This window comes from Marmota flaviventris, chromosome 10, assembly GCF_047511675.1.
Source record: "Marmota flaviventris isolate mMarFla1 chromosome 10, mMarFla1.hap1, whole genome shotgun sequence".
Lineage (NCBI taxonomy): Eukaryota > Metazoa > Chordata > Mammalia > Rodentia > Sciuridae > Marmota > Marmota flaviventris.
Window position 1 is genome coordinate 40,794,864 of NC_092507.1, and position 15,281 is coordinate 40,810,144.

The 15,281-nt window shown below is 34.6% G+C and overlaps 1 protein-coding gene across 2 annotated transcripts in view; it reads right to left on the reverse strand.

Moving 5' to 3' along the window:
• Nrdc (nardilysin convertase) overlaps positions 1-15,281 on the reverse strand; it is an 87,973-nt gene that overhangs the window by 10,095 nt on the left and 62,597 nt on the right. For both annotated transcript variants that reach the window (XM_027944915.2, XM_027944916.2), the window contains 7 exons: positions 11,117-11,221; positions 8,899-9,022; positions 8,315-8,401; positions 6,326-6,445; positions 4,900-4,951; positions 3,499-3,649; positions 704-831 (listed from right to left, as the gene is read on the reverse strand). In XM_027944915.2, the coding sequence (XP_027800716.1) occupies positions 704-831; positions 3,499-3,649; positions 4,900-4,951; positions 6,326-6,445; positions 8,315-8,401; positions 8,899-9,022; positions 11,117-11,221 (767 nt within the window). The remainder of the gene's footprint in view (positions 1-703; positions 832-3,498; positions 3,650-4,899; positions 4,952-6,325; positions 6,446-8,314; positions 8,402-8,898; positions 9,023-11,116; positions 11,222-15,281) is intronic.

Sequence of the window (15,281 nt, forward strand, 5' to 3'; positions counted from 1 at the left end):
ATGTCCAGCAAGGGAGTCAAGAAGAGGTTTGCAAGCCCTTTGCAAAAGGGCTATACCTGCTCAGAGGGGACTTATCTGTTCTTCCCACAAAGGCTCTACCCTGCTGATAGGGTATCCCAAAGAGAGCTTTCTTTCTGATTCACACAAAGGTATCCACATAGGCTATCATTAGCCCTGGACTAAAGTAAAAACAGGCTCTGAGGGAAGGCCCCAGGGACAGCTTTTTATGAGAGGGTTCAAGCATTAGTGTACAGGCTGTTCAGTTGCCTTGCTTTCTTCAGGAACCTTAGCTGAATTCTGTATAGTTAAAGTTGCCAGATAAGTGACAAGCAACTTAATTGAGATACTTATCAAACCTTATAACACACTAAAATCACCAGTAAACAATTTTGGACTACAAACAAGCCAGCACTTAACTGTTTACTTACAAAGTAAATTGCAAATTATTTAATGATTTGCTTACAAAGATTAGAAAAACATTCTTCTTTATTTTCAGCCTCTAATCAAGTATAATAGGCTGCTTTTAGTCCTGTTCACAGATAGTTACTTAATCTGGATTTAGAGATTTTATGATCTGAAGCCACAGCACAATTCTCGCATGTCTGAAAATAAGCACCAAAATTAGCTTCACTCCCTGCAATTCCCTAAGAAAGGTAAATGCTTTTAGGTTCCTAAAATATAAATTGATCCTGTGTATACGCACTTGGCCAGAGTCTCAGGCTTGATGAGAATGTTAAAGTAGGTCTTCTTCAATTGCTCCGTTATCATTGTAAAGACAGCTGGTGTGGAACTAAACTCAGCTAAGTAGTCAATAATGAGCTGAAACAGTAGCTGTAAGGGGGGAAAACAAAAGAAACACTTGATGTGGCAAAGCATGAAAATCTACCAAGTGTTAGGGGGCAAATGTTTTCCTTTGGTTTTTACCAGGGATTTAGCATAATACTAGGCATTATAGAGGACATAAAAGAAGTACCAAAGGGCTAGGGCTATAGCTTAGTGGCAGAGTGCTTGCCTAGCACGTGTGAGGCACTGGGTTTGGTCCTTAGTACCTCATAAACAAATAAAATAAAGGCATTCTGTCCACCTACAACTACAAAAAAAAAAAAAAAATTAAAAAGAAGTACACTAAGGACTCAAGAGAATCTTCAGGGACTCAAATTCTCAATATTTGCCAAATTTGGAGCCATGGTTCTTCCTTTTTCATTATTTTCCTGAGTATTCTCAAATATTTTTTTTCTTTCCAAACACACTTATTTCATTTTATCTAGTGTCCCTACCACTCCAAAATGTGACTTTAATTGGATGAACATTATATATTAATTTTAAAAACTGATAATTTTATAATACCCAGAAGGTGAGTCTCAAGGTCTTTTTTATTTGCTTCATTATACAGTTTTCAACTGGGGATGTAATTCATTGGTAGAGGATCAGCCTAGCAAGTATAGGACCTGGGTTTGATCCCAGCACCACCACCACAAAAAAAAAAAAAGATTTACAGTTTTCTTTAGCTAGCTCCTATACTATTCCTACTTATTCCTAGGTATTTTGTTGTTTTTCTCAATATCGTAAGTGTAATATTTGTTTCTACCCACTTCTAAGTGGTTTTTGCTACCACAGGAAAAGAGCAACTGATTTTGAAATACTGAACTCATGACTAGCCACACATCACAAATTAGTTTTAATTTTAGTAATTAATGGTAGGAATTCAGTAATAATTTTAGTAGCATCTTAGGTTTTCTAAGAATACAATCAGATCATCTACAAAGAAAAATGTTATTCTTTTCCAAAAAAGTTTCACTTCATTTTATTGTGGTAGTCAGAACCTCAAAAACAATGTTGACTAACAGAGGTGATCATGTATTACTCTGGGCTTGTTTCCTGATTTTAATGTTCAGTGTTTCATCATTTAATGTAACACTTGCTGTTGGTGTGGGAGGGCTGTTAATAGTCTTTATTGAGTTTAAATAATTTCCATCTATTCCTATTTATTATGAATGCCAATACCAATTCATCAAATTTTTGGCATTTCTCACAATATTTATATAGTGGTTGCTCTTTTTTGATTCATGTTATAATGAGCTATAGCCATCAATTTCTTAATACTGGACAACCCTAGCAGTCCTGGTACTTGGTCATGATGAATTGTTCTTTTTGCTATATTTATTGACTGATTTTGCAATGCTGGGGATGGAACCCAAGGCCTTTTGCATGCTACTCAAGCACTCCACCATTGAGCTAGATTCTCAGTCCTAATTTTCAAAAATTTTTAGGAAGTATGCATCTATATTCTATAGGTAAAATCAGTATTGTGTTTTCTATACATAAATGTTTATGTTCTATATCATTTTTTAATATTAAGACTAGGTAAACTTTATAAAATGAAAACTATCAAACACTTTTCTATGGTTTGTATTTTGAAAAAGCTTTCCAGGTAAATCTAAAACATACTTTCCAAATAAAAACCACTATTAATCTATTTGGATTTTAAGCTGTATTATATTTAGTCCTTTAGAGTGAAAAAAAGTAATATAGTAATATACTTTGTGGTACCTTTTCTTAAGACCAATCTTTGCTCCTAGGTAGGTGAGGTGTAAGGGTATAGAGGGGGGAAAATATACTCTTCTCTTGAGTTTCTGTCAAGAGGGAAACTAATGCTTCCTAGGCACAGATATGCTTTCTTTTGTTTTTTTTTAATATATTTTTTAGATGTTGATGTACCTTTGTTTTATTTTATTTTATTTATTTATATGTGGTGCTGAGGATTGAACCCAGTGCCTCACACAGGCTAGGCAAGCACTCTGCCACTGAGCCACAACCCTAGCCCTCACAGATATGCTTTCTGGCAGGTTCTTTCCTCTAGATTTTTTCTTGTATGAACCTATTCCCCAAACTTTAATACAATATATAATGTATCTAAGAAGCCTAGATATAAAATTTGTTGTTGGGTACATTATATTATTTTACCAGGCGTTTAAAGCATATCATTTTTTCCTCTGCTAATATTAAATTTATGTCAAAGTAACACTGAAACACATTCCTTATCAACAGATACACAACCTTTTAGAAAAAAAGGCTCATAAATTTAGAATGAAAATGAAATACATATTTGAAACAATAGTAGAGAGTACAAAAAAAGAGGAAGACAGGGCATAAATATTGGAGTTCTACTCCATGACAGTCAATAAACCAGGTCCTTTAAATCTGCCACTGGCATACGGTAAAACAGTTCTAAATGCCAATGTTGGCTAACAACAAAGGTAAGTGAGATCACGTCAACAGCCTGGGCTGTATTGTACACACTGCATAATAAGACATATATAATTCTTTGGTTATAGTCATAGTTAGAATACCTGTCATCAGCCAAGAAAACTCATGATACAAACATTTCTTTTTAGGTGTAGTACTTCATGCACTTGCCTCTATGCTTGATATTACAGGGGCAATAAACAAACATTATACCTTAAAGCACTCTATGAAGAAAACAGTACATAAACTTACAGGTAGTTTGTGGTTGAATCCTTTTACTCGAATAATTAAACCATGCTCTCCAGCTACCAGTTTATACTCCAGCTGTGCCACATCAGCTTCATAAGCTGGTTCCGCAAGATTATGGGTAAGGATATTGACAAAGATATCAAAGAGGACCACACTGAAAAGTTTACCGAATGCAAACAACATTATTAATTGGCAAGAAAGACATGAATAGATTTGCTTCAAATTAGAATTTTTTAAAAAAACTTTACTTTTAGAAAGGTATTATTAATTCCTCACTCTGAAATGTAAAACTGAATGCTAATTTGGTTCAAAGGTAAATATAGCTTACTCAGGACTCAGTTTCACAGGCATATTAGTGGTGCTTCCTAGGCTTTTTCATGTCATGTACATGTATAAAATGACATTAGTTATATTGTATAATGAAGGGAATGGAATAGGCATCAGAAGCTATTGGCCTAAGGCTCATGGCTTCTCTCCAGACTTTTTTGAGGGTTGGAGGGTAACTAGAGATTGAAGCCAGGGGTGCTCTACCACTGAACATTATCCCTAGTCCTTTTTATTTTTTGTTTTGAGGAGGATCTTGCTAAGTTGCTGAGGCTGGCCTCAAACTTGCCATCCTCCTAACTTGAACTTACCATCCTGTCTCAGTGAGCCACAGCCAAGTGCCACTGTGCCTGGTTACTCTCCAAACTTAAGCTTTCTGACGGACAAATTGAAAATATGAGGGAAGGCAAGTTTTTAGAGTAAACATTATAATAGAGTTTAATACTGCTTGTCATTTTAAGGTTGGATACAGTTAAGTGGCAAAGGAAAAGTTCACTATCAATTCCTGAGCACTTTCTGTGACTCTGCACATCTTAGGCTCTCTAATTTTCTACAATGTCGCTATCCAAATATTTAGGCAAACTGCTAAGAACAAGTTGTAATTTGATTCTTTGGCAGTGTTTAAGTACAGGATCAACAGATCCAACAGTCCTCACTATAGACTAGGAGTTAACCCTAGAGTACAGCGAGAACTGATCATTAAGAACTTTCACAATTCACTAAACTCTGTGACTAGCCTACACCATCAGCATGTTTTACATATGGGTGCTAGAGTATGATTTTAATGTTTAGTACCAATACAAATAGCTTGTCTGGAGCATAGGAAAAACGTAAATCAGTAACATAGTTCAAGTACTGTGAGAGAAAATGAGAGGATGATTTAAACCAAGATAAAAGTTTTCCAATAATTAAAAAAAAATGGGCCTGGGGTTGTGACTCAGTGGTAGAGCACTTGCCTGGCATGCGTGAGGCCCTGGGTTTGATCCTCAGCACCACATAAAAATAAATAAATAAAATAAAAGATCCACTGACAACTAAAAAATATTAAAAAAAAAAATCAGAAAAAGGACAGTTGCTTACTTTGCGGCAGACTTCTGTATCAAAGGTGTAATTAGATGGAAACGTATGTAGGCTGAAAAAAAAAAAAAAAAGACCGTAGATAATTTATGGAAGCTCAGAGGCTTCAAATATTTTTTAATTGTGAATAAAGTACAAATACTTAAATCCTCATATTTTAATTTTTTCTACACACTACATTTTTATTTTTAAGGTTTTTTTAAAAGACAGTATTTACCATTCCAAATAAAGTACCCTGTGAGACTTTCTAAGTGAAGATCAGATATATGGATACACACAAAGAGGTATATGAATATTCACACTTATTAATAGCTTCAGACAGGGAAAATGTTAGGGTATACATGTCAAGAACATTAAGGGAATAACCCTAAAGTTTACAGAAAGTTTTGACAGAACCTTTTTCTATGGAAGCTGAATTAAGAACATTTTCTGAAAGTCTTATAAGCCATTCAAGAAAAATTGTGAAGAGGTGGTGATATAGCTCAGTGGAAGAATGCATGCTTAACAAGCAGAAGACTGTGGGTTTAATCCCCAGCAGAATGATGAAAGGATGGATAGAGAAAAAGGAAGAATGGAGGGAGGGAGAAAAGAAGAGAGGGAAGATGGAAGGATTGATTTATGGAAACACTTTCTCAACAAACTCAAGATTTCTTCACAGAACTAAGGTATAACTGTATTTGGATTTGGGACATTAGTTAAATTACATCTAAGGACACTTAGTTTATGATTCCAAGTTGCTTCAGGAAGTTTCAATGCTATAAACCAGGAACAAAACATAAAAAAGCCACATAGTTTGGGTCATAACCTTAAAAATCAAGAAATTTAGTCTGTTTAACAACTCTACATGATGCTTCCTTTATAATGAAAAGCAAGATAGCAAGAGGCAGATGGGGGAAATTTTTACATCTGTAATGCTGGATTAGGCTACTGTTATATCCAAGAATAATTTTTAAAAAAAGTTTTTAGTTGTAGATGTACACAATACCTTTATTTTGTTCATTTAGTTTTTTTATTGTGGTGCTGGGGATCGAACTCAGTGTCTCACACATGCTAGGCAAGTGTTCTACCACTGAGCCACAACCCCAGCCCTGTAAGAATATTTTTTTTCATATAATCTTATGTTCAAATAATACCAATTCCTTAAATGGCCAAACATCTGGCTCCACTTTCATTTATCTAAAAGAAAAGTATCTGAAAACAATTAATTTCTAGGCTTGAATTTTTATTTACTGAAAAACAGAGTATCTGTAAGTATTTATGTGATAACATAGGAACACAGTATGAATCTGATAGATAAGCCTAGAAAAGGTCTCCACAGGTAAAGGGAAAAGGAAGTGGGCAAGACACAGGGGGAAAAAGAATGTTGCTATGAAGAGGAGGAAGATTTGTTTTAATTACCTCACATCTTTTAGGGAGGGTAACATATTACCTTTTGGGATTTTGAATTTGTTGTCTTTCTTATACCACAGGGAACCTTGTGGAGTATTCACAATTTTAACAGGGTATTCTGTTTCAGGGCAATCAAAAGCCTTCAATGTGAAATCCGTGGCTAACAAAAGAACAGAATAAAAACATTCCATTATTCTAACAGAATTCTCAATCTGTTCTTGGTTTTAAAAGTTTAAATAACCATTTTTTGTGTGTGTGGCAAAAATAAGCCATATTTAAATACTAGAGTATGCTGTATATAAACTCTGAAAAATCTGTGATTTCCCAAATTTCGATTTCCATGAATTTGGGTTCATTTCCTTTCTCAAAAAAATTCTGAAAGAGGAACTTCTGATTAGGATAGTTGTATAATTCACTTTATGAATGAATACATTCTTGAATGTCTCTTACCAACTTTATGGACATTTGAAAGTCTACAAAATAATTCTGCTCAAACAAAGCCAAACTTGTAATTTCAGTTAATAAAAACAAATTATTACATCCAATATAGGTGATAAATAGGTAACTGGAGGGAAAATGAGAATGAAAGAATAAATTGTTATAGTTATTTCTCTTAAAAAAACTTTAGTTGTTTAGATATTTAATGTTCAAGATATGAAACTGAATTGCCCAAAATCATAAGACTTATAAAAATAAAAGTTAGCCACAAGGGGGCACATGCAGGCCGATAATCTAAGTGACTTGGGAGGCTGAGACAGGAGGATCATCAATTTTGAAATCAGCCTCAGCAACTTAGTAAGACCCTCTCATAAAATAAAAACCAAAAAGGGCTGGGGATGTACATCAATTGTAAAATGCCTTTAAATCCAATATAGTAAAACACACACACACACACACACACACACCACATGGCTTTTTTCCTAATTGAGACGAGATGCACATGATAGAAAATTAGCCATTTTAAAGTGAATATTTCAGAGGCATTAATACACCCACAATATTGCACAACCACTGATCTAGTGCCATATAATTTTCCAAATCACCCTAAAAGGAAAGCCTATTATTTTTAAGGGAGTTGCTCCCTATTAACCATTCCCCTCCCCAGATCCTAGCAACCTTTACTATGTTCTGTCTCTGTAGATGTACTTTTTTAGATATTTCAAATAAATATATTCATATATGGCCTTGTCACTTGGTATGGTATTCCCAAGGTTTATCACTGTATTTCCTTTCTATTTATGGCTGAGTAGTATTCTAGAATGTGTATACCACAATTTATCCAATCATCCATTTGGCTGTTTTTTTATCTTTTGACTGTCGTTAATAATGCTAGTATGATCATGATGTAAGTGTATTTGTTTGAGTGCTTTTTTCAACTCTTTTGTATATATATATGTAGTAATGAAATTGCTGGGAAAATAAAGTTTTCTGAATGTATTACATTCACAGACAACTGTAAAACCTTTGACTTAGGATAAGTAGCTTTCAAATTTTCTTACTACAACTCACAGAAATATTTCCAATGCAAGCAAGTTGATAGATACAAAACAATATTTTTTGAAATAACACCTTTTCTTTATGTAATAAAATATTTTCTATATTCTATTCTAATTGATTTTTTAATGCTTTACAGCCCAATTACACTGACATCACAACCCATTAATATTTATTTTACAACATTTTGATGGGTTGTAAACCACAATTTGAAAAACACTAGAAAATATGATAAGATAATGACAATTTCTTCCTTTGAAAGGGTCAGCTATTATGTTCAAGAAAAAGCATAAATGTCAGGAAGCCAAGATTGGGGTTTAAGTCCCAGTTCTTCTATTCACCAATTAAATAGTTTGGGATAAGTCACTTTGTTTTTCTAAATTTGTGTTTTCATTCAGAAAAGAAAAGAATAATGCCTATAACTGGGATTCTAAAATAGGAATTCATATGGTACTTTGTAAAACATTATGTACTATACAAGTTTTGCTGATTAGTACATGGATAGATTATGTAAAATGACTGCTATCTTACTGACCTATGTACTTGTTTTCAGCTGGAAGATGAAGATCTGGATTTAATTCAAAATTACTCTTCCACAGTTCAGCCCAGGAGTTTTCAACATCTGTAGAGAAGAAAGACAAACTGATCCAACAAATAAGGCCATGATCAGAATTCTCTTAACAAACCTATCATTGACTAGCCTCCACAAATTAATTCTGACACATCCAGGCAATCTAGAATTTCACTGTTCAAAGTGTAGTCCCATTAGCACTCTTATCAGCTGGGAAACTGTTAGATACATAAACTCTCAGGTCCTTCGCAGACCCCTTGAATCATTATCTGTATTTCAATAACATCAAAAAGTGACACACTATATTTGAAAAGTACTTTTCTAAAAATGATTTCCAAATACCAAAACAGGATTTTTTTCAATAGCTAATAAATATAAGCATAGCAGAAAATAATTCCTCCCAAATTAGAGTAAGTAATTTTCATTTCAAAGGGAACTTTAAAAAAAAATTATACTCACCCCACCACAAGAACCATCAGATAAGATCATTAAAGCATAAAAATTCCAAAGTAAATCAGATATATCTAATTGGAAGACAAAATATTTACCTTCTATGCTGTACTGAGTCCCAAACCACTTTTCCTTGAGGTTGCATTTTCCCTCATTAGCACCAGAGAGTAGAACAAGATTTGCTTTTTGAGGAACTAGCTGATTAAGGGCTTCGGCAATGACCTAATAACAGTGGAAGGGGGAATGGTGGTGGTAAGGAAAGGGAGACATATACAATAATAATCTTAACTTAATATATTTCTGTTAAAAAGGCAAAGTTACATTGTTAGACACCCCCAAGATCCTAGCATCCTGATGTTTATAAAACTATTTAAAGTGCATGAACACCCATATTTACAAAGCATCATTAATTAATTAATTAATATGTCAAGTATTTTTTTCAGTTTTACTGAGGTATAACTGACAATTATCAAATGTTTCATGATAATAAGTCCCACATATTAACAGCACTAGCAATAAAAACTGCTATTATTTACTATGTTTTTACTATATGCCATTCAGTGCTCAACATACACTATTTCATTTAATCCAAAAAATAATAATAAGGTATAATCATTTTAAAGAAAATAATACTCAGCTTCAGAGATTAAAAACTAATGCTTAGGTTAAAGATTATGTGATTTACAAAAAAAAAAAAAAACACAGCTAGAAGTGTCAAAAGTGGAATTCTAACCATACTGTACATGCCAAAGAATATACTCTTAAAAACTATATACTACTTCATACACAAGACAGTAAAATGATGCCAAAGCAAGGCCTCCTCTAATAATCCTTCATCTGCGATAAGGATTAAATTCAAGATTATGTAGTTAATTTGGAATTTCAAGTAAAATTTAAACATTTCTTTGAGAAAAAACAACAAATGGTGGTTTGGAAAAAACACTCAGATCACTAGACATAACCAACCTAGAGAGATAGCAAGAATGTGTAATTGTTACTTCTTCCTTTGCCTTTCCCTATCCTCTTTAAAAGAAAGTTTTGGAATAAACACCCTTTCTAAAATTTCTCAACCTCAGCACTAGTAACATCCTGGGTCAGATAATTCTTTGTTGTAAGTAACTGTCTTCTGCATTTTAGGATGGTTGGCAGCATATTAGGCTTCCATTTACCAGATTTCAGGAACCGCCCTCTCCATGCCCAACCCTTAGTTATCACAACCAAAATATATCTAGACAGTGACAAATATCCCCTGGGGAAGAAATCATCACTGGTTGGCTACTGTTACCCTGTAAGAACAAAGGTGATATGTTCCCCAGTAGTAGAGGAATGCCCCTCACCAACTATTCACCTATATGTAATATTATCTGTAAATCATGTTTCTAATTTAGAGAATTTTTAATTTGGGGTGGGGGGGTTCTGGGGATTGAACCCACAGGCATTTAACCACTGGGCCACACCCCCAGCTGTGTGTGTGTGTGTACACGTGCGTGTACACACACACACACACACACACACACACATATATTTTTTAAACAGGGTCTCACTAAGTTGCTGAGGCTGGCCTCAAACTTGGAACTTACTACCTGAGCCTCTCAAATCAGTGGGATTATAGGCATATGCCACCATGCCCAGCTAATTTAGAAAATCTTACATTTTTCTTGTAAGAATTTTGTGATCCCCCAAAGTTATTTATTTATCAAAGTCAAAATACTTTTAAATATATGCAAAACTGAGGGTGGCACATGCCTATAATCTTTTTTTCAATAAAGATATCCAACATAATATGTAATAAAAGAACAAAGGTTTTATCACTTTGGTTCCAGTTCAAAGTCACCTTATTGAACCATACATCATGAAGTTAACAGTTGTACATCTAGGAAATTTACCAATAGAGCTCTCTTTTACTGGTGTGTATATTTTAATCTATCTAGTAGGTATTTCTCCCACTCTTTGGTTGGCTAGAACAGCAATCTGTATCTGGATTTAATTGTCCTGAATTTCCAAAAAAATTAAAAGGTAAGCTAAACAACTTCTTAAGTATGTTTAAGAACTAAATAAAATAATTCTTAACTGCCTTAACTATTTTAGATGTCTGAACAACGTGAAAACTTTAAGCTTCTTATATTAAAACATAATCATGTAAAATAATGAGAAATTACTCATACAACTATTGCAATTTCTTCTGCTTAAACAAATAAAAAATCCTGACTAAATATAACCAAGTTTTCTCTTTTCTCAGTTCTTAAGTATACTCTTGGTACTTTTTCACCCTTCTCTTTTCCTAAAAGCAAGTTTTAGAAGTGGAAACCTCCTTACTTCCGGCTTGTATTCAAAAAGAAGCTGATCTCCAGTGAGAAAGTCCTGCAGTGGGTACAGTTGCATGTTTTCACACATGTTTTCCACATACTCAACTGGATCTGTCTGTAAAGAGGCAAAATTAAATATTTCACACCAGAACCTCTCCGCTGTTATCCTTTTTTTTTTTTTTTAATTTTTTAATACTTATTTATTAGTTTTCGGCGGACACAACATCTTTGTTTGTATGTGGTGCTGAGGATCGAACCCGGGCCGCACGCACGCCAGGCGAGCGCGATATGGCTTGAGCCACATCCCAGCCCCCGCTGTTATCCTTAATTGGCCACAATACTCATATATTTTCTGTTTTCAAAAATGAACTCAAAAGTAGATATAACTGCAGCTTAAGAATCTGATGCTTGCAATTCCACAAAAATATCAGTGGAAGGTACTGCCTTAAGGAGTTTAACCTCACACCCCTCCAAACCCCTTCTGAGTCTGACAGCTCAACTAGATTCTAGTCATGTTACAGTCTCTTCATGAGAGCAATCATAACACTGAATTGTAAATGCTCATCTGTCCAGTGCTCCACATGACTGCAAGGTCAATAAAGACAGTTGACCTACTACTACAGCACTATCACCAAAAAACTATTTGTAAGGATCAAACAAATGAAAACATGAGTATCATTAGATAAAATTATTGAGTAGCGAGTAAAACAGTAGTTACCAGAGGTGGGAAGGGTAGTGGGCAGAAGGGATAGAGAGAGGATGGTTAATAGATACAGGAATACTGCTAGATAGGAACAATAACTTTTAATGCTCTTTAACATAGTAGGACAAATATGGTTGACAGCAGTTAATTATATATTTCAAAATAGCTAGAGGACAGAATTTTGAATGCTTCCAACATAAACTAATTATAAATACTTGAAGTGATAGATATGCCCATTAACCTGATGTGATTGTTACACATTGTACTGTGTATTAATATATCACTGTACCACACAAACATGTACAATTATTATGTGTTAAGTAAAAATAAAGTTTTAAAAAAAAGTTATATTACTCAGTATTGTACAGTTCTCTGAACCAATGAAATGGAAATAATTTTCCAGAAGAAAGCAATAAATTCAAGTATTTATTAAGCATCCAGATACACAGAATTTTAAAACTGAGGGTGGCACACGCCTATAATCTTAGTGACCTGGGAGGCTAAGACAAGAAGTTTGTAAGTTCTAGGCCAGCCTCAGCAACTTATTAAGATCCTCAGCAACTTAGACTTGTCTCAGAACGAAAAATAAAAAGGACTAGGGATGTAGCTCAATAGTACAGAGACCCTGGGTTCAATTCTCAGTAACAAAGAAACAAAAGGACCTCATAGGTCCTGTAGATAACAAGTGGTTCCATTCCCATGTTTCACATAGGAAATACACTGATTGATTAGGTGACTTGCCAAGCTTACACAAGCCAAGTAATTCTGGCTTCCGAATGTTATCTACATACTATTCCCCAAATACCTTCCTGCCTAGCCCTTTACCATATATATATATAGGCTGCATCTTATCTAATGGGAGAATGAAAATGAAGGTTACTGCATTCTGGAGCAGTAGTGGCATAGGGTGGAGGCAGGAACAGACAAGCACGTATATATCATTCATACATTTTCATATAAAAATAGGATTAAAAAAAAGTAAGGAAAGTTCACTGTTAGCTTTTTTTCTCTATTTGAGAAAACATTCCCGTACCATCAATGTCACTAAAGTACTTGAAATAGCTCTTCCTGTTGTGTTCTCTATTTTTAAAATTATTTTAACTAGCTATTTACTTAAATGTAATTGCTCTCTTGTAGGTTATAGATAAAACTGAGTGATTCCAAGTATTTCCTATGAGAAAACACTAAGGACTCTAGCCAAAAGCAGATATGTCATGCCAAAACAATAGACTATGTGTTAGGGAAAAACCTTTTAAATGGGCTGGAGGTAGAGCATTTGCCTAGTGTGTAACCAAGGCTCTGGGTTAGATCCCCAGCACCACAAAAACAAAAACACACTTAAATGTTATCATTTAATTTTTATTTTATTTATTTATTTATTTATTTATTTATGTACTAGGGATTGAACCCAGGGCTGCATTGTTACTGAGCTGCATCCCCACCCCCTTTTTTCATTTTTTTATTTTGAAAGAGTCTGATAAATTGCTGAGGCAGGCCTTGAACTTGCAATCCTTCTCCTCAGTATCCTGAGTTGCTGGGATTAGTCATGTGCCACAGTGGCTAGCCATTTAATTTTTCTTTAAAATGTAATGCACATAGTACAATATTCAACCTTTTAAAGTGTATAATTTGGTAGCTTTTAGTACAATCATCAAGTTTTGTAATCATTACCTATCAAGTCTCAGAATACTTGCACTCACCCCAAAAGAAAATTTCTTACTCATTAGGCAGTCATTCCCAATTACTTACTTCCCTCAGTCCCTGAGACATCAGTCTATATTCTCTATGAATTAATCTATTCTGATTATTTCATATGAATGGACCTATTTAAAACGTGACCTTCTGTATTTGACTTCTTTCATTTAGCAGAGTGTCTTCAAGATTCACCTAAGTTATAACATAAATTATTCTTTTTATGGCTGAATAATATTCCCTAATATACAGAGTCTACTTTTTATTTATCCACTCATCGGTTGCAGTTGTTTCCATGTTTTGACTATAATATATAATGCTGCTATGAATATTTGTGCATAAGTTTTTCTGCAGACTTATGTTTTCAATTCTCTTGGGTGCATATCTAGGAATATGGATTCCATCCAGATCACCCTTTCTGTCATTGCTAATCCACCGTGTTTTCCTGAACACTTTCCACGATCAGTATTGATGCTGGGGCTCCTTGGAAGGCCCAGCCGATGCAGCAAAATTCATATAACTAGTTCATATAACTCATATTTTGTCTGATATTTTGAGACAAGGTCTCACAAGCTGCTTAGGGCCTGGCTAAGTTGCTGAGGCTGGTTTTGAATTTGTGATGCTCTGGCCTCAGCCTCCTGAACCACTGGGATTATAGGCATGTGCTACAATACCCAGCTTGGTAGTTTGTTTTTGTTTTTGTTTTGTTTTGAGTGAGGGTGGGGAGAGGGGGAAATAGGGGAATGGTAACAGGGGATTGAACTCAGGGCCACTTGACCATTGAGCCACATCCCCAACTCTATTCTGTATTTTATTTAGAGATAGGGTCTCATTGAATTGCTTAACACCTTCCTTTGCTGAAGCTGGCTTTGAACTTGCAATCCTCCCGAGCTGCTGAGTTGGTTAGGTTTTAATCTAAGATGTTTTGGGTCTTGTGTTTTCAAATCAAGACAAATATTCATTAATACAAATACTCATCATGCCATAGATTGGGGGGAGTGATAAGTTATGGAATGGGGAGATGGCAGAAAAAAACATTATCTTGAAATACTCATCATGCCATAGATTGGGGGGAGTGATAAGCTATGGAATGGGGAGATGGCAGAAAAAAACATTATCTTGAAATGCACTTCCAACAAGTAACTGATAAGGCAAAAGAAAATATCATTTACTTAAACAATGCTAAAAAGCCAGTTGCAAAGAAAAGGAATCTGGGTATGACAGAGTTGTCCACAATTCTCATTTCCACTCTTTTCCCTGCCACAGTTCTGGTCCACATACTGCCATCATAGCTGATGAGAATACTGATCAACATCACTCCTGGAAACACAGATGACAGGACTTGAGGGTTCTAGATTTATCAATCCACTTACAAGGAATGTCTCTAGGACCCTTTTAGTAATCAATATGGGCCAGGTAGATTTTTCTGTTCCGTAAATAAGATTTCTAGTTCATTTCAAATAACTTCTTTTGAAGTATATAAACCACATTAAAACAGAAGTCAACAGTAACTGGAAATCTCGTTTTTGTGATCTTGTACTCAGTACTAAGTATCCTTTACTCATAATACATATTGAGGGAAGAGTACAGTGATGATCCAAAAATTCAGCTTTCAATGTTCTCTATGGTTGTTAAATCAGGAGCTCTCAAATCTAGGGTCCCGATATATCCCCTACAAGATGTCAGCAGACAAATTCAGGAGGGACCCATTAATTTGGTTGGAAAGAAATTACATATATTCACTAATCTATAAGTTACTTCTTTAAAATTATGAATATAG